This window comes from Bos mutus, chromosome 25 (genome assembly GCF_027580195.1).
Source record: "Bos mutus isolate GX-2022 chromosome 25, NWIPB_WYAK_1.1, whole genome shotgun sequence".
In the NCBI taxonomy this organism is placed as follows: Eukaryota; Metazoa; Chordata; class Mammalia; order Artiodactyla; family Bovidae; genus Bos; species Bos mutus.
Window position 1 is genome coordinate 32,524,595 of NC_091641.1, and position 18,935 is coordinate 32,543,529.

General features: G+C 50.5%; 1 protein-coding gene across 2 annotated transcripts in view; it reads left to right on the forward strand.

Annotated features, from left to right (window-relative positions):
* The first annotated feature begins 394 nt into the window (after positions 1–394).
* Positions 395–18,935, forward strand: part of TVP23A (trans-golgi network vesicle protein 23 homolog A) — a 43,827-nt gene continuing 25,286 nt past the window's right edge. The window contains exons 1-3 of one of the 2 annotated variants that reach the window (XM_070362375.1): positions 395–620; positions 11,908–12,628; positions 12,880–12,959. In XM_070362375.1, coding sequence (XP_070218476.1) covers positions 12,620–12,628; positions 12,880–12,959 — 89 coding nt within the window. In that variant the 5' untranslated portion in view covers positions 395–620; positions 11,908–12,619. The remainder of the gene's footprint in view (positions 621–11,907; positions 12,629–12,879; positions 12,960–18,935) is intronic. The other variant, XM_005889261.3, reaches the window with a different exon arrangement.

The window sequence follows — 18,935 nt, forward strand, 5'->3', positions numbered from 1 at the left end:
TAGGACACAAACTGGACTTCCAGCTGCTGGGAGAGAGACCAGCATTGTGATCTTCCCTGCACTGCACCCATGGGAGGGACCCGCCAAGCTCCCAGCACTCCAACAGGAGGCCAGAGCTCAAGATGAGTACCAACCACCGACCGCTCTCCCTGAAACAGCCCTGCCGTGAACTTGACATTTCTGCCGTTGGCCCAGCCCTTGAGAGGCCTTCCTCTCTGGCCTGTTTACTGACTCCTCCACAGCCTGGGGAGATGTCAGGTGGCTTGGGAGGCCAGGCCGGACACATCAAAGCTTGCCTGTCCCTTTTGTCCCCTGCTTTGGAATTTCCTCTATCCGGGGAGTGGCCTGCTGGCCTAGCGAAGGCCTCCCTTCTCATTCCAGGTGAAAGCAGAGACCAGAGCAAAGAGCAAGCTTCTGGCACAAAGAGGCAGCCTCAGTGGACTTGAGAGAAGAAGGCCTCTGCACGGTTAAGCAGTCAGCAGGGCTCATGCGAAAGGACACGCAGTGGCCCAGCTGCAGGAAGGAGCGAAAGCATCCAGCTCTTTAATTCTCATACCTCCCCACCAGGCAGGGGCCCGTGTCATTAGGACACTGCCATTGGCTAAACAGTCGCACAGCAGGTAAGTAACTCTCAGACCTTGCCAGGCCCTAAGCCCTGCAGACTTTCTGCTCTTTATCTTGTGGGTTAAGGGTGGCTGGTACAGAGGGTTAAGCAGCGAGTAGAGGGTGTTTGATCAGACCCGGAGCTGGAAGAGGCCCTGAGCTGCCCCCATTCCCCATCAGGCGGGAGCAGGGGCAGGAAACAGCAGCCCCATGCCTGTCTTTCCCAGGCCAGCAGCCTCATCTCACACTCAGCCGGGCACTCCTGCTGGATCTGCCTACCTGGCGCCTGGCAGTGCCCCTGCACCCCCCTCCCAAATTGGGGCACCAGATCTAACAGGTAAGAATAAGGGAGCCTGGTGGAATTGAACTGGAGGTGAGAAACTTTTTAGGATAAGTGTGTCCCATGCAATATTTGGGACATGACAGCGACCGTGTTAGTCGCTCAGTCATGTCCAACTCTGCGACCCCATGGACTGTAGCCCGCCAGGCTCCTCTGTCCATGGGATTCTCCAGGCAAGAATACTGGAGTGAGTAGCTGTTCTCTTCTCCAGGGGCTTTTCCTGACCCAGGGATCGAACATGGGTCTCCCACATTTCGGGCAGATACTTGACTGTCTGAGCCACAAGGGAAGCCCATTCGGGACATAGCTATACTAAAAAATTACCGGTTGTTTATTTCAACTTCAGGTTTACCTGCTGTCCTCTACTGCATCTGGGGACCCCATGGCTCCAGGCCCCCGAGGCTGCCCACCTGTTCCCATGCCCTCACCTTCCTGCTACCCCACAGAAGCTGCGCCCACTTCACAGACCTCCTCCCACCTGACCCGGGCCCTGTCCCTCTCCAGCCACGGCAGGTGCCCAGGAAGGCAGGGCAGAGAGCCGAGGCGGGGAGTAGGCTCCTCCCGTGGGCTGCCCGTGGGGCGCCCACACACCTTCCTGACGGCAGTTGGAACACAGAGAGGAGTCCTTGGTTTCTATTCAGATGGACCTCAGCTGTCTGGGCCTCTATTTCCCCATCTGTGAGATGGGTAGGGAGAGAATCGCTGTCCTACACACCCCCGGGGCCTTCACTCACCTGCTCCTCCACTTCCTCTGGGTGTGAGTCTAGACACAGGGTCCTTCCCTCCCAGCGCTGAGATTCTAGTTCTGAGGGAATACGAATGACCAAACAGCAAGCAAGAGGGATGAGTTAGGGGGCACATGAAAAGTCCCTCAAGAACTCAAAACAGAGACAGCAAAGGTGTAGAGACGGTAGCTGGGTCATTAGGCTGGGCGTCTGGAAGGGAGGCTTAGAGCCTCCTTGTTATCAGCACCGCGATAAATCAGTGTGTGCACGAGGAAGCACTGATGCAGAAAAAAACAAAAAACAAAAAACAAAACAGCCTGTGCAAAGGCCCTGAGGAAGGAAAGACCCACGTGGGTATGTTGTAATGACTGGTGGAATCTGGCCAGCATGCAGATGCAGAGTGAGCCTCTGAGCTGAAAGAGGGGAGCTTGTCCTGCCCTGCAAAGCCGTACGAGCCAGGGTGGGAGTTTGGGGTCCACCTAGTGGGAGGGGGAAGGTGGGAACCACTTACCTGAGGATGGAGACCCAGGTTTCCTGCTCCCACCTCTGTACAGGACAGGGTACAGCTCTGGCAGCAGAAACGGAAGGGGTGGAGGGCCCTGGGAAATCTGTGCAAAGTGGAAAGATAAGAGGGCCTGGGAAAGATCTTGTTTTCTGGGGACTCTGATGAGACTCCTGTAACAGTCTGTAGATAAGGCCTAGTCCTTGCTGTTTACCTGGCACCCAGGCTCTGTCGCAGGCTTCCCTGGTGGCTCAGATAGTAAAGAATCTGCCTGCCAGTGCAGGAGACTGGGGTTCAATCCCTGGGTGGGGAAGATCCCCTGGAAAAGAGTATGGCAACCCACTTCAGCATTCTTGCCTAGAGAATTCCATGAACAAAGGAGTCTGGTGGGCTATAGTCCACAGGTTGCAAAGCTGTCGAACATGACCGAACCACATGCTCCGTATGTTCTGACTGAACACACAGCTCTGTGCCAGCCCCTACCTTGCAGTGGTATTTCTTTGGCAAATCAGCTGCCACTGGGGGAGAGCTTGTGGGGTGCAATGCCCTACACAGCAGTCTGAGAATGTGGGGTCCCCCACCCCCAGGGAAGCCACAGGACACAGATCATGAGAAGATGCAAAAGACCAAGGGTCTGGGTCCTCCACAAACACATTGTACGAGAGGAGAGAGGAGAGGAACCTTTTGGTTTAGAGATCTGTCTCTGTAGAGGACTTCCCTGGTGGCTCCGTGGTAGAGAATCCACCTGCCAAGCTGGAGAGGCAGGTTCGATTCCTGGGTCAGGAAGATCCCCTGAAGGAGGAAAGGGCAACCCACTCCAGGATGCTGCTGCTAAGTCACTTCAGTCATGTCCGACTCTGTGTGACCCCATAGACAGCAGCCCACCAGGCTCCCCTGTCCCTGGGACTCTCCAGGCAAGAACACTGGAGTGGGTTGCCATTTCCTTCTCCAATGCATGAAAGTGAAAAGTGAAAGTGAAGTCGGTCAGTCGTGTCCGACTCTTAGTGACCCCATGGACTGCAGCCTACCAGGCTCCTTGGTCCATGGGATTTTCCAGGCAAGAGTACCGGAGTGGGGTGCCATTGCCTTCTCCGCCACTCCAGTATTCTGGTGTGGAAAACCCCATGGACGGAGGAGCCTGACGGGCTATAGTCCATGGGGTCACAAAGAGTCGGACATGATTTAGTGACTAATTAACAACAGTCTGCATTACTCACCTGCATGGCATGGCCCTGCTTGGGGTGGGACTGGAACAAACTATGGGAAATAAAAATATTTATGAGACAATCAGGGAATGAACCCTGACAGGATTTTGGATACGATCTCTAACACAAAGGATGCAATAGAAAGGATGCTAGGCATGATGATATTGAAGCTTTTAAAAATGGACATAAAATTTGAATACTGTACAATTCATCCTTTTAAAGTGTAACATGCAGTGAGTTTTAGGATATTCCCAAAACTGTGAAATCATCACCACTATCTAATTCAGGAACATTTTCATCACCCACAAAAGAAACTTTGTAGTAACCAGCAGCCATCCCCTTGTTCAGTTACTCAGTCGTGTCCGACTCATTGTGGCCCCATGGACTGCAGCACACCAGGCTTCCTTGTCCTTCACCATCTCCTGGAGTTTGCTCAGATTCATGTCCATTGAGTCAGTGATGCCATCTAACCATCGCATCCTCTGTCATCCCCTTCTCCTCCTGCCTTCAATCTTTCCCAGCATCAGGGTCTTTTCCAATGACTCAGCTCTTCTCATCAGATGGCCAAAGTATTGGAGCTTCAGCTTCAGCATCAGTCCTTCCAATGAATATTCAGGGTTGATTTCCTTTAGGATTGACTGGTTTGATCTCCTTGCAGTCCAAGGGACTCTCAAGAGTCTTCTCCAGCATCACATTCTTAAAGCATCAATTCTTCAGCACTCAGCCTTCTTTACAGTCCAACTTTCACATCCATATGTGACTACTGGAAAAACCATAGCTTTGGACTTTAGTCTGCAAAGTGATAATGTCTCTGCTTTTTAATATGCTGTCTAGGTTGATCATAGCTTTCTTTCCAAGGAGCAAGTGCCTTTTAATTTCATGTCTATAGTTACTGTCAGCAGTGATTCTGGAGCCCCAGGAAATAAAATCTGTCACTGTTTCCACTTTTCCCCTTCTATCTGTTATGAAGTGATGGGACTGGATGCCATGATTCCAGTTTTTTGAATGTTGAATTTTAAGCCAGCTTTTTCACTCTCCTCTTTCACCCTCATCAAGAGGCTCTTTAGTTCTTCTTCACTTTCTGCTGTTAGAATGGTATCATCTGCATATCTGAGGCTGTTGATATTTCTCCCAACAATCTCCCTTAACTCAATGAAGCTATGAGCCATGCCGTGCAGGGCCACCCAAGACAAATGGGTTATAGTAGAGAGTTCTGATAAAACGCGTCCACTGGAGGAGGCAATGGCAAACTACTCCAGTATTTTCGCCCTGAGAACTCCACGAACAGTATGAAAAGTCATCCCCTAGCCCTTGGCAAACACTAACCTGCTTTCTGTCTCTATGGATTTGCCAATTCTGGAAATTTCATATAAACAGAATCAGGTAACATGTGCATCCAGCCTCTTTCACTGAGCCTCATGTTTGCAAATTTCACTGAGGCTGTAGCAGGTATGGGCGCTTCACTCTGTTTTTTTTTGCTGGGTCTTCATTGCAGTGCATGTAGGTTTCTCTAGTTGCGGTGCCGGGATTTAGTTGCCCCACAGCATGTGGGATCTTAGTTCCCTGACCAGGGATCGAACCACATCCCCTGCATTGGAAGGCGGATTCTTAACCACTGGACCACCAGGGAAGTCTTCACTTCATTCCTTTCTATTGCAAAAGATTATTCATCATATGGATAGTGTGAGTTTTGTTTATCCTCATCAACTGACAGACATTTGGGCTGTTTCTATGTTTGGGCTACTAAGAATGATGCCTGTCTGAACATTCCTGTACAAGGTGTTTTATAAACATGTTTTCAGTTCTCTTGAGGCTGTACTTAGGAGTGGGATTGCTGTGATTTTGTTTTTCCAAGAGTCCATTTTCAGAGCTATGCATCAGAGTATTAAAGTGAAACGATAAGATGCTGGGGTTTGCTTCAAAATCATACAGAAGAAGGGGACTTTCTCTGGTGGTCTGGTGATAAAGAATCTGCCTTCCAATGTAGCGGACATGGGTTCAATTCCTGGTCAGGGAACTAAGATCCCACAAGCTGCGGGGCAACTAAGCCTGCCTTCATGATGAAACAAACATCCGGCACAACCAGGAAAAGAAAAAATCATACAGAAGAAGGAAATAGGTCAATACAAAAGGAAGACCTGGTTTGAGAATTTTGAACCAGGACAAGTACACAAGTGTTTATTACGCTGTTTACATTTGTTTCAACCTGGGCATAAAAATTCTTTTCAATGCTGAGGCTCAGTTCAGAGTGACTTCCCTGTCCTCCTTTTGAATTCCCAGATGATCACGCTGTAGAACAGAAATGTAATGCAAGCCACATGCGTCATAGGAAGTATGCTCCTAGCCACATCTAGAAAAGTAAAATCAGGGCAAGTTGATTTTAATTGCACTTTAACCCAATACACAATCATTTCAGTATGGGAGAAGTTTCAAAATTATGAGAAAATACGTTACATCCTTTTTGCCTACTAATCCTTTAAACCCCGGTGTGTATCTGATGCTGACAGAACATCTCCATCCGGTCTTACCCCATTTCAGCGGCTCCATAGTGCCTTCCCAGGCTGGACAGGGACATTTGTTTGGGGCATTGAGTGGACTTTTCAGACAACTTTTGTGCCCCTTTTTTTTTTTTTTTTAATTTGGTTGTTTTTATCCATCTACAGTTTTCCCTGGTGGCTCAGTGGTAAAGAATCCACCTGGCAATGCAGGAGACAAGGGTTTGATCCCTGGGTCGGCAAGATCCCCTGGAGGAGGGCATGGCAACCCACTCCAGTGTTCTTGCCTGGGAAATCCCATGGAGAGAGAAGCCTGGTGGGCTACAGTCCATGGGGTCGCAGAGAGTCAGACACAACTTAGAGACTAAACACCACACCATCCATCTACAACTGGAATGTTGGCCCGAAGAGGGCAAGAACCTTGTGTGTCTTGCCAAGTGCTATGGCCCTGTATCTAGACCAGTGTATCCAGCACGGAGCAGGTGAGGGCTGAGCAAGTGAAGGACCCAGGAGTGTGCAAGGCAATGCATCTCTGCCCATTTCACAGATGGGGAGTCAGAGGCCTGGACACAGCTGGGGCCCATATGGGTAGAAATCCAGGGCTCACCACAGGCACCGCCACCCCCCAGCAAGGTGGACGGAGATCCTGAGAGATGCCCCCAAGAAGGGCTCATCTCCTCCCTCGGCCCTCTGCCCTGCCTTCCCGGGTGCCGGCTGTGGCTGGAGAAGGACAGGGCCCAGGTCAGGTGCGAGGAGGCCTGTGAAGTGGGAGCAGCTTCTGGGGGGAAGCAGAAAGGTCAGAGGCCCAGGGACAGGTGGGCAGCCCCCTGGGTGGGAGCCCCCGGCTTCACGGGCCTGGATGCACTCTGACCTGGAGCTACAGGGTGCCAGAGGCAATGGAAGACACCAGGTAAATTCAAAGTTGAGAAAACTGGTAATTTTTTTAGTTGTAAGTACATCCCCAAAATTGCATGGGACATACTTATACTAAAAAGTTAGTTACCTCAACGTCAATTTCACCAGGACTTTTATTTATTTTTATTGAAATATAGCTGATTCAAAATATTATGTTAGTTTCAGGTATACAGCAAAGTGATTCAGTTACACGTTTTTTTCCATTATGGCTTATGACAGGATATTGAATATAATTTTCTGCATATACAATAGGACCTTGTTCTTCATCTATATTATATATAGTAGTGTGTCTCTGCTACCCCCCAACTCCTAATTTTTCCCTCCTCTAGTTCCCCTTTGGTAACCTATGTCTGTGAGTCTGTTCCTGTCTTGTCCCAAGTTCATCGGTATTGTTTTTTATTTTTTAGATTCCACTCATAAGTGATAACATATGATATTTGTCTTGCTTACTTCTCTTAGTATGGTAATCTCTAGGTTCATCCACACTGGTATAGAATGCATTATTTCATTTGTTTATGATTGAGTGAGTAGTATATATATCACATCTTCTTTATCTGTTCATCTGTCGATGGACGCGTAGGTTGCTTCCATGTCTTGGCTATTGTAAATAGCGCTGCTATAGACATTGCTGGAGAAGGCAATGGCGACCCACTCCAGTACTCTTGCCTGGAAAATCCTGTGGATGGAGGAGCCTGGTAGGCTGCAGTCCATGGGGTCGCTAAGAGTTGGACACGACTGAGCGACTTGACTTTCACTTTTCACTTTCATGCATTGGAGAAGGAAATGGCAACCCACTCCAGTGTTCTTGCCTGGAGAATCCCAGGGATGGGGAAGCCTGGTGGGCTGCCATCTATGGGGTCACACAGAGTCAGACACGACTGAAGTGACTTAGCAGCAGTAGCAGCCAGTACTCTTGCCTGGAAAATCCAATGGACGGAGGAGCCTGGTAGGCTCCAGCCCATGGGGTCCCTAAGAGTCGGGCACGACTCAGCGACTTCACTTTCACTTTGCACTTCTATGTATTGGAGAAGGAAATGGCAACCCACTCCAGTATTCTTGCCTGGAGAATCCCAGGGACAGAGGAGCCTAGTGGGCTGCCATCTATGGGGTCGCACAGAGTTGGACATGACTGAAGCGACTTAGCAGTAGCGGCAGCATTGACATTGAGGTGCCTGTATCTTTTTAAATGGGAATTTCCTCCAGATATGTATGCCCAGGAGTGAGATCGCTGGATCATAAGGAAACTCTATATTCAGTTTGTTAAGGAACTTCCATACTGTTCTCCAAAGTGGCCGCACCGATTTATATTCCCATCAACAGCGTAGGAGGGTTCCCTTTTCTGCACACCCTCTCCAGTACTTATTATTTGTAGATGTTTTGGTGGTGGCCATTCTGACTGGTGTGAGGTGACGCCTCGTTGTAGTTTCGATTTGCATTTCTCTAATAATTAGTGATACTGAACATCTTTCCATTGACTTGTTGGCCATCTGTATGTCTTCTTTGGAGAAATCTCTATTTAGGTCTTCTGCTCATTTTTTGTTTGGGCTGTCTATTTTTATTTTGAGCCGTATGAGCTGCTTCTTTATCTTGGAAATTCAACCCCTGTCGGTTGCATCATTGGCAAATATTTTCTCCCATTCTGGAGCTTGTTTCTTCCGTTTGTTTTCAGTTTCTTTTGCAGGGCAAAAGCTTATGAGTTTGATTAGAATTTATTTTTGCTTTTATTTATATTGCTTTGGGAGACTGACCTAAGAAAACATTGATATGATTTATGTCAGAAAGAATTTCGCTGTGTTCTCTTGCAGGCCCCTGACTCTTACTTGCTAGGTCTGGTAACCCGACGTGGGGGAAAGCAGGGCCACTGCCAGGTGCCAGGGGGGCGGATCTTAGGGACCAGTGGGGATGCCAGGCGAGAAGGTGAGAAGGGGCTGCTGCTCCCCATGCCTGAGAGGGGATGAGGGCAGCTCAGCGCCTTTGTCAGCCCCAGGCCTGATCACACACACCCTCCCCACACTCACTACTCAACCCTCTGTGTCACCCACCTTTCTCCTGCAGAATAAAGAGCAGAAAGTCTGTGTGGCTCGGAGCCCAGCATAGTCCAGTCAGGCCGACCTCCCACCTCTCCCAGCCAGGCTCTGGACACCCACGTTTGGCCATATCAATCCAATCCAAGCCTTTGCTTTCCGGTCCAGGCCTGTGGGGTCCTGTCTTAGGCAGAGGGCAATGCAAGGTACCCTGTTCTGGCTGCAGTTTGTCCCAGGAACACACAAATTGGGGAATGGAAGCCCTGTGGGCTGGGCGGCACACACAGGACCTGAGCCTCAGGCCAGAGTCATTCCTTCTGCTGAGGGATCTCCACCGTAACCGGGGGACCAACAGCTGCACATGTAGCTATCCAGCCCACAGGGGTTCCTTGGGCCCCAAGTTCCTCTCCTGATGACCACAGGCAGTATTACCAGGGCCACCATTTCCTGAATCCCTACTCTGAGCAAAGCACCTAACATGTGTTTTCTCTAGTCCTTGCATCATCCCAGCCAGGTGAGGGGAGGTGTGGTCTCTTTTTACAGATGTGGAGACTGAGGCCAGAGAATCGAAGCCTCCTGCCCCAGGCCACCCAGCCAGGCAGTGGTGGAACCACGTTCCCAGCTGGGTTGCCTGACTCTACAGGTCCACCTCCAAGAACCATCCAGAAGCCAGTGCCTGCCTGAGCCTGGAGCCCTTTCCCTTCAGTTGTTCTGGCTTCAGTGCTGGAAGCCACACTGCAGGAACCAGAGCTGGGGGCTGTTTCTCAAAGCTCTGTTCCCTAAGCCTCTCCTGGGCCAAGACAAGCAGAGGTGACTCAAGGCAGGATTCAGTGGTCATATTCAGTGATGCTGGTGTGAGGGGAGATGGTCAGCGTTTCCCAGAAGTCTCTGAACCCAAGGATTCCCCACTGTCCTTATTAAAAGCAGATTCCTGGGAATGGCCCTGGAGCTTCAGGGGCCCTGGAATCTGCATTTAACCTGCAGCCCCAGGTTACTCCATCTGCAATGCAGGAGACATGGTTTCGATTCCTGGGACTGGAAGATCTCCTGGAGAGGGAAATGGCAACTCACTCCAGTATTCTTGCCTGGGAAATCCCATGGACAGAGGAGCCTGGGGGGCTACAGTCCATGGGGTCACAAAAGAGTTGGACATGACTTAGTGACTAAATAACAATTATATATCCATATATTATGTGACCATTTCTACAGTTATCAGCCTTTCAAATAATTTTGGGCTTCCCCTGTGGCTCAGTGGGTAAAGAATCTGCCTGCAATGCAGGAGACACAGGAGACATGGGTTTGATCCCTGGGGTGGGAAGATTCCCCGGAGGAAATGGCAAACCACTGAAGTTTTTTGCCTGGAGAATCCCATGGACAGAGGAGCCTGGCTGGCTACAGTCCATGGGGTCACAAAGAGTCAGACACGACTGAGCATGCAGAGCCCGGTTAAACCACTGCAGCTGGTTTCAAAGCCAATGATGAATTTTCTGCAGAATCCTCGGGCTCTCTGCCCACTCTGAAACTCCACAGGCTGACCCTGCAGAGGATCATCCAGGTGTGGGAGGAAGAGAGGGAGGGCGCTTTCCCCAGAGTCCCCAGTTCTGGCCCCCACCTCTGCACTCTCAGCCGGTGGCCCCCTGAGGGCAGCTCAGGAGCCCGTGGCTTCCACGTGGTGGGGGCTGAGACTCTTCTCCAGGTACCCCTAACCTGAGGACTGAGAATGACAGTTTGACCCCAAATGGGGCTTCCAAGGGGGCTTTCCTACCTCCTCACCTCCTTGAGGACTCTCTGAGCCCCAACTTAACAGACACCAACAGCTGGTGATTCTCAGAATCAGAGGAAAAGCCCCTAAATGTTCTGTAACGGCTTCTCACCCTCACCTGCCCTCTGCTGTGGTCCCTTGTCTCCCCTCCCCCCGTTATCCCTCCCAGGCAGTTGTAGCCAAGCTGGGGAGGGCAGCTTAGGGTACCCTAGCCTCTCAGTATGACACTCTTCTTTGCCTGGAGCAGGCTTTGGGCTGGAAGAACCAACAGGCTTTTCTAGAAAGCCAGGCTTTGGTGGTGGTTTGGTTGCTAAGTCGTGTCCAATTCTTGGGACCCCATGGACTATAGCCCGCCAGGCTCCTCTGTCCATGGGATTTCCCAGGCAAGAATACTGGAATGGGTTGTCATATCCTTCTCTGGGATCTTCCTGACCCAGGGATCAAACCAGCATCTCCTGCACTGCAGGGATTCTTTACTGTTGAGCCACCAAGGAAGCTCTCTGGTGGTTGAGATCCTTACAGTTCAAAGGGTGGTCCAGAGGCCTGCAACATTAGCATCACTGGAGTGCTGTTATCGAGCCTCTCAGGCCCCGCCCAGACCCCCTGACTCCCAAGATGGTATTCCAGGAGAAAGTACCCTCCCTCCGCACACACCTGGCAGACCCTTCGTGGGATCAGTATAGGTAATGGTGGCGGAGGGGGGGGTGGCTGCCTGCCCAAGGCTCAGAGCTTAGGTGCCTTCTTGCACCTCTGCTCCCTACCTCTCCCTCCTGGCAGCCACCCACCCCTGTGGGATCAGCAGGGAGTGAATTGTGTCGGGACCTTGGAAACCACCAGCGCTTTTCTGAGTCACCAGGGATGGAAGACAGGTCCCTACTGCCCATGGCGGGAGGGCAAAGGGCAGGACTAGGGCCTTGGCATAGAGACTCTTTGACCTCTGCTCCTATGTGGGTGGCCAGGAGGAGGCGAGGGCAGAAAGTAGAGGGGAGTGACCCTGTCCCAGGCCAGGAAAAGCTATCTGGTGACAAAGACTTCCTTTGTGGGAGATAACTGGGAAGGCTTTTATATCCATTTGTTGTTGTTGTTACTGTTCAGTTGCTAAATCGTGTCTGACTCTATGGGACCCCATGGACTGTAGTCAGCCAGGCTCCTCTGTCCATGGGATTTTCTGGGCAAGAATGCTCAAGTGGGTTGTCATTTCCTTCTCCAGGTAATTCTTCCTGGACCAGGGATTGAACCTGAATCGCCTGCATTGGCAGGCAGATTCTTTACTACTGAGCCACCAGGGAAGCAGAAACACTACTATTACTGCTAATAATAGTTACATTGTCCACAGTGTGTGTCTGGCACCAGGATGAAGGAAACGTCACGGTGGGCGGCAGTGGGACCCACGCCACAGCTGCAGCAGATTCACCTGTTAAAAGGCAGAATCCGAACTCCACTCCAGGCCTTAGGAATCTCCGCGGTTGGCCTGGGAAATTGTTTTTAATTAAGGCCCTAGGGAATTCTTTGGGGTCGAGTGGGGAAACACCGGCCTTCTCCAGCCTTGAGAGAGGCTGCCCAACACTGACATTCATTCTTGCACTCACTCCCTCCCTCGGTCGACATCTATGGAACATCCACCTGGTTCACTGACCCACTCGCTCTACTGCTCGCAGGATCACCGATCTGGGTTCCCGAGTCCGCCTCTGAGCCCGAATCGTCCCCTCCCTGCCGCCGCTCCGTCTTCACCCTCCATCCTTGCATTGGGCATCAGCTGTCTCTCCTAGGCGGTGTTCCCAGAGAGCCCGGGCAGAGGGACCCTCCCAAGCCCCGCCCCGGCCCGGGCAGTCGAGCCCACCTCCCCCGCCGGCGACTGCGCTCTGGGGCCCGCGCGCCCCGCCCCCACCTGATACCAGCGAGGAGCCTGCACCGGGGGCTCGGGCTCTGACCCCCACCCCACCGCGTCCCCGCGCCCACCGCCGCTGCGCGCCAGGCGTCCCAGCCCTTCCGCAGCGAGAGGTGCAGCCGGAGGCTGGGTTGTGGGCTCCAGGTGGGCTCTGGGAAGGATGAAGCAGGTAGGGCCGCGGGGATGCCGAGGATGGGAGGGTGGTGGCAAGGATGCTGGGAGCCTTCCGGAGGGCTAGGAGAAGCTGGGAGGAAGAGGAGGAGGGAGGGGAGGGATGCGGGAGCCGGGGCTTGGGCCTGCGCTGGACCCCAAGTGGGCGGGAGGGTGGAGAAGGGGAGGGCCCCGCCCGCAGAGAGGGTCGTGGCCAGAGGGCCTGTGCACCGCTGGGAAGGGCCTGTCACTCGTCATTGATGTCCCCAGGCCCTGGTGGATGATACCGAGGATGTGTCCTTGGACTTTGGCAACGAGGAGGAGCTGGCGTTTCGGAAAGCCAAGATCAGGTGCGTTCTGACCCGGTAGCTGGGCAGGCTCACTCAGTGCTGCAGATTTATTCATTCAGGTTCATTCATTCAGGATGTACTGAGTACCCGGTGTGTGCCAGACGTCGGGCTCCCAGCACACCCAGGACAGACCGGACAAGGTCCTGCCCTCCTAGTCTGTGGTCTTGGGGGGAGGGGACTAACAGGTGAACAAAGATGTTAACAAGATAATTAGTGTGAGAAGAGTTGGGAAGAAAACAGGCTGATGAAAGAGAAAGCCACTGGGGAGGCTAGCAGCCTTGTGCTTTTAATTGTGATGATGGAGAAGACTCTGGAGAGCCCCTTGAACTGCAAGGAAATCACACCAGTCAATCCTAAAGGAAATCAGTCCTGAATATTCATTCATTGGAAGAACTGATGCCGAAGCTCAAATACTTTGGCCGCTTGATGCAAAGAGCCCACTCATTGGAAAGGACCTTGATGCTGGGAAAGGTTGAAGGCAAAAGGAGAAGGGGGCAGCGGAGGATGAGATGGTTGGATGGCATCACTGACTCAATAGACATGAGTTGAGCAAACTCTGGGAGATAGTGAAGGACAAGGAAGCCTGGTGTGCTGCAGTCCATGGGGTTGCAAAGAGTCGGACACAACTGAACAACTGAACTGAACTGAGTGATGAGAGGCAGCCAGTCACGGGAGGCTCTGACCAAAACCTTCCTTGAAGAATGAAAAGCAGGTTTAAGGGCCCAGGGCTGTGTTTGGAAGGTCGAAGGAAAGCCACTGTGTCTGGAGGGTAGTGGGGGAGAAGACAGGGGTTGGCAGGAGGCTGGAGAGGTGGACAAGGGCTTGAAGTTTTATTCTTGGCCCTCTTTCAACTCTAGCCAGTGAGATATTGTTGTTTTAGTCGCTCAGTCGTATCCGACTCTTTTGCGATCCCATGGACCTTGGCCCACCAGGCTCCTCTGTCCACAGGATTTCCTAGGCAAGAATATGGCAGTGGGTTGCCTTTTCCTCCTCCAGGGGATCTTTCCGACCCAGAAATCGAACCCAGGTCTCCTGCATTGGCAGGCAGATTCTTTACCATCTGAGCCACCCGGGAAGCCCCCAGCCAGAGGTAGTGTTGGCTTAAAACAACAGAGATTTATTCTCTCACAGTTCTGAAGTCCAAAATCAGTTTCACTGGGCTGAAACTAAAGTGTCCACAGGACACACTCCCTCTGGAGGTTCTAGGGGAAGATCTGTTTCTTGCCTTTTCTAGCTTCCGGTGGTTTGCCGGTTGGTGACTCCTGCTGCTGCCTCTCAAGACGAGCACTGTAGCATCTTGAGCCTCACTTTTATTTCACATTGCTTTTTCCTCTGTAGCAGTCTCCCTCTGCCTTCCTCTTACTGGGTTACTTGTGGTTGCATTTTCGGACCCACTTGGATAATCCAGGGTAATCTTCCCCCCTGAAGATCTCTAATTTGATCACACCCACAGAGGCCCCTTTGCCATAACAACTTAGTCACAGTCTCTGGCGGTCAGGGCCCTGGATTGAGGGATTGTTCAACCTACCATAGTGACCTATGATTGTCTTTACGGAAAGTTACTGTGAGAGAACTGGAATCCTGGGATATCTTCTAGATCATCTAAACTCATGTGTTCAGTGTTGTATTTTTTTTAAATTTAGTTGGAGGATAATTGCTTTACAGTGTGATGCTACTTTTTGTTGTACAACTACATGACTCAGCTGCAAGAAGAGATACATCCGCTCCCGTTCAGACCACCCTCCTTTTGCCCCAGCCCACCCCTCTAGGTCATCACAGAGCACCGAGCTGAGCTCCCTGTGTTCTACAGCAGTTTCTTTCTAGCTGTCTGTTTGACACATGGTAGTGTAAGTCAGTGTACTCTCTCAATTTGTCCCACCCTCTCTTTCCCCCGCTGTGTGCATAAGTCCGTTCTCTATGGCTTATGTCTCTATTTCTGCCCTGCAAATAGGTTCAATCAGTACCATTTTCTAGAGTCCATATATATGTGTTCATATATGATATTTGTTTTTCTCTTTCTGCCTTAACTTCACTCTGCATAACAGACTCTAGGTTCATTCACCTCACTACAGCCGACTCAGTCTTCATTGAGCTCCTCCTGTATGCCCACGTCTGGGCTGGTGGCTGGGGACACGTGGTGTACAGGACACACCGGCTACCTCCATGGAGTGGTCTGGTCTGGAGCAGGGATGGTCAGCCTTGACACTGCTGACATTTGGGGCCAGGTTCCTCTTGGTGGTGAGGATGTCCTGTGCATTTCGGATATTTAGCAGCATCTCTGGCTTCTGTTCACCACATGCCAGGAGCATCCCACCAGTGAGGTCTGCAGACAGTGCCAAGTGTTCCCTGGGAGGCAAACTTTCCCCGGTTGGAAACCATTGGTGTCGGGGTGTAGGGTATAGGCATGTCCATGGCTGTTATGATTCAATGTTTTAAATGCTGTGATTTCAGAGGGGGAAGGAGAGGGTGGGATGAATTGAGAGAGTAGCATTGACACATGTACTTTATCAAATGTAAAATTAGATAGCCCATGGAAATCTGCTGTGTGATACAAGGAACTCAAACTGGGGCTCTGTGACAACCTCAAGGGGTGGGATGGAGTGGGAAGTGGGAGGGAGGTCCAAGAGGGAGGGGACGTATGTCTGCTGCTGCTGCTGCTAAGTCGCTTCAGGCGTGTCCGACTCTGTGCGTCCCCATAGACGGCAGCCCACAAGGCTCCCCTGTCCCTGAGATTCTCCAGGCAAGAACACTGGAGTGGGTTGCCATTTCCTTCTCCAATGCATGAAAGTTAAAAGTGAAAGTGAAATCACTCAGCCGTGTCTGACTCTTCGAGATCCCATGGACTGCAGCCCACCAGGCTCCTCTGTCCATGGGATCTTCCAGGCAAGAGTAATGGAGTGGATTGCCATTGCCTTCTCCAACATATGTATACCTGTGGCTGATTCATGTTGATGTATGGCAGAAGCCCACACAATATTGTAAAACAGTTATCCTCCAAATAAAAATAAATACATTTAAATATAAAAAAAATAAATGCTGTGATTGGCAAAAGCTTGGGCATTTATGCTGGCCAGGGGAGAAAGTGACAGCTAAGCTGAGGCCAAAGGATGGGTAGGAGTTAACGAAGAGACGTGGAGCGAGCACACACAAAGGCTTAGAGGGGAGAGCAAGAGCTTAAGGAGTTGAGACTGGTTTACTGGAAAGTAGTTTGAGCAGAGGCTCAAGGGCAGAAGGAATCACGAAACAGAAGCTGGGACCTTGGGCCAGGACACTGGCAGGGCTGATGGGGGGAAGTGGAGGGGCACAGAGGAGGCAGAATCAGTCAGTCTTGGTGGTGATCAAGATGTGGGTGCAGATGGGGATAGTCAAGGGTGATGCCCAGCCTTCTGGCCTTGGGACCCAGGTGGAAGGGCACTTATGTGGGAAAGATGTTGAGTCCAGGGTTGTCTTTGTTGGCTTGTGGTGGAATGCTCTAATGGCCGGGTTTGATTGGCTGCAGGGCAGAGAGGCTGGATCTGATTGGGCAGAGGGAGGTCATGTGGGCTGCATTCAGAGATCTGGGAGGTAGCAGGTTGTAGACCTGTGTGTGCCTGAGAGCTTCCAATCCCATAATCCTCTGCTGTGCCCAATGCACATCTCTGGTCCAGCCCTGGACCTGCCTAACTGGATTCCTACAGGATGGGCATCTCTAGTTGATTCTGATGCTCAAGAATATACAGAAGATATCATTTATATATGGGATCTAAAAAAAGAGGGGGGCGGGTACAAACGAATGTATCTACAAATCAGAAATAGAGTAACAGATGTAGAAAACAAACTTATGGTTACCAGGGGTAAGAGAGTAGGTATAAATTGGAATATTGGGATTGACATATACATGCTACATATATAAATATAAATATTATCATAAATAGGGCTTTCCTGGTGGCTCAGATGGTAAAGAAGCCTCCTGCAATGCAGGAGACCTGGGTTCAAACCCTGGGTTGGGAAGATACCTGGGAGAAGGAAACAGCAACCCACTCCAGTGTTCTTGCCTGGAGGATTCCATGGACAGAGGAGCCTGGTTGACTGCAGTCCATGGGGTCGCAAAGAGTCGGACATGGCTGAGCGACTTCACTTTCACTTTTCACTTTCATACACTGGAGAAGGGAATGGCAACCCACTCCAGTGTTCTTGCCTGGAGAATCCCAGGGACGGCGGAGCCTGGTGGGCTGCCGTTTATGGGATCGCACAGAGTCGGACACGACTGAAGCGACTTAGCAGCAGCAGCAGCGGTATAAGGTGAGAATTGTTATTTGTAAATTCCATGTTGAAATGGATTCCAGGTTGACTTTGAAGGGAGGTGAGATTATGGAAGGGGTCCTGTAGCAGGAGTCTGGGATTTCAAGGCTATGTCTTCCTTTACTGCTTGCTGGCTTTGTGATTCTGGACAGGGTTCATCTTGCCTTGTTAAGCCGCCATTGACCCATCTGTGAAAAGAGGGAACCTGTACCAACCTGCCCTCCCTACGTGATTGCTATACAGTTTGTTCAGTACATGTTTAGCCAGCATCTGTGTAGAGGTGCTGGTTACGCCCTGGGGATAGAGACTTGGTCCCTTCCCTTGTCCTCGGTTCCAGGTCAGTGAAGTGCAGTGTGGTGGGGAGAGCACCTTGCTGAATCAATGAAGGATGTGACTCTGTAGCACACCTGGGCAGGTAGAGGAAATGTTATTAATAGTGATGCTGGGTGTGTTTTTCCCCAGTGGGCTGCTTTTTTTTCTTTTCTTTTTTACTTTTTTTTAGTGTGGAAAAAAACCCACAACGTAAAATTTACCATTTTTGAATGTTCAGTACTGTTAAATATATATATGTTGTCGTAAAACGGATCTACAGAACTTTTGCATCTACAAAGCTGAGACTCTGTCCCCTTCAATACCAACTCTCTAGTCCCTCCTCCCCCAACCCCTTTTTTCTGTCTTTCTTAATTTGACAACTTAATTTTTTTTTTCCACTTTTTGGCTATGCTTCACAGCGTGAGAGATCTTAGCTCCTCCGCCAGGGATCGAACCCATACTCTCTGCCATGGAAGCATGGAATCTTTTTTTTTTTTTTTAATATTTATTTATTTGGCTGCTCTGGGTCTTAGTTGTGGCACACAGGATCTTTAGTTGCAGCAAGCGAACCCCTTAATTGCGGCATGTGAGATCAAGTTCGTTGAGCAGGGATCCATCCCAGGCGCCCTGCGTTAGTAGCACAAAATCTTAGCCATTGGACCACCAGGAAAGTCCCTGAATTTAACAACTTTAGATACTTCATGAAAATAGAATCATAGAGAATATGTCTTTTTGTGGCTAGCTTATTTCACTTAACATTAATGTTCTCAACAGGAGAAGGCAATGATGACCCACTCCAGTACTCTTGCCTGGAAAATTCCATGGACGGAGAGGCCTGGTAAACTGCAGTCCATGGGGTCGCTAGGAGTCGGGCATGACTGATCGACTTCACTTTCCCTTTTCACTTTCATGCACTGGAGAAGGAAATGGCAGCCCACTCCAGTGTTCTTGCCTGGAGAATCCCAGGGACGGGGGAGCCTGGTGGGCTGCCATCTATCGGGTCGCACAGAGTCGGACACGACTGAAGCGACTTAGCAGCAGTAGCAGCAATGTCCTCAACGTTCACCACGTTCTATCATATGTCAATTTCCTTCCTTTTAAAGGCTGAAGAATATTTCATTGTGTGTACAGACCACACTTTGTTCGTCCATCCATCTGTCAGTGGACACTTTGGTTGCTTCCATGTTTTAGCTCTTGTAAATATTACTGCAATGAACATGGATGTACAAATACCTCTTCAAGACCCTGCTTTCAATTCTTAATAGATACCCAGAAGTGGGCTTGTTGGGTCATATGGTAATTCTGGTTTTAACTTTTTGAGGAACTTTCATACTATTTTCCATAACACTTGAAGCATTTTATGATCCCACCAGCAATGCACAG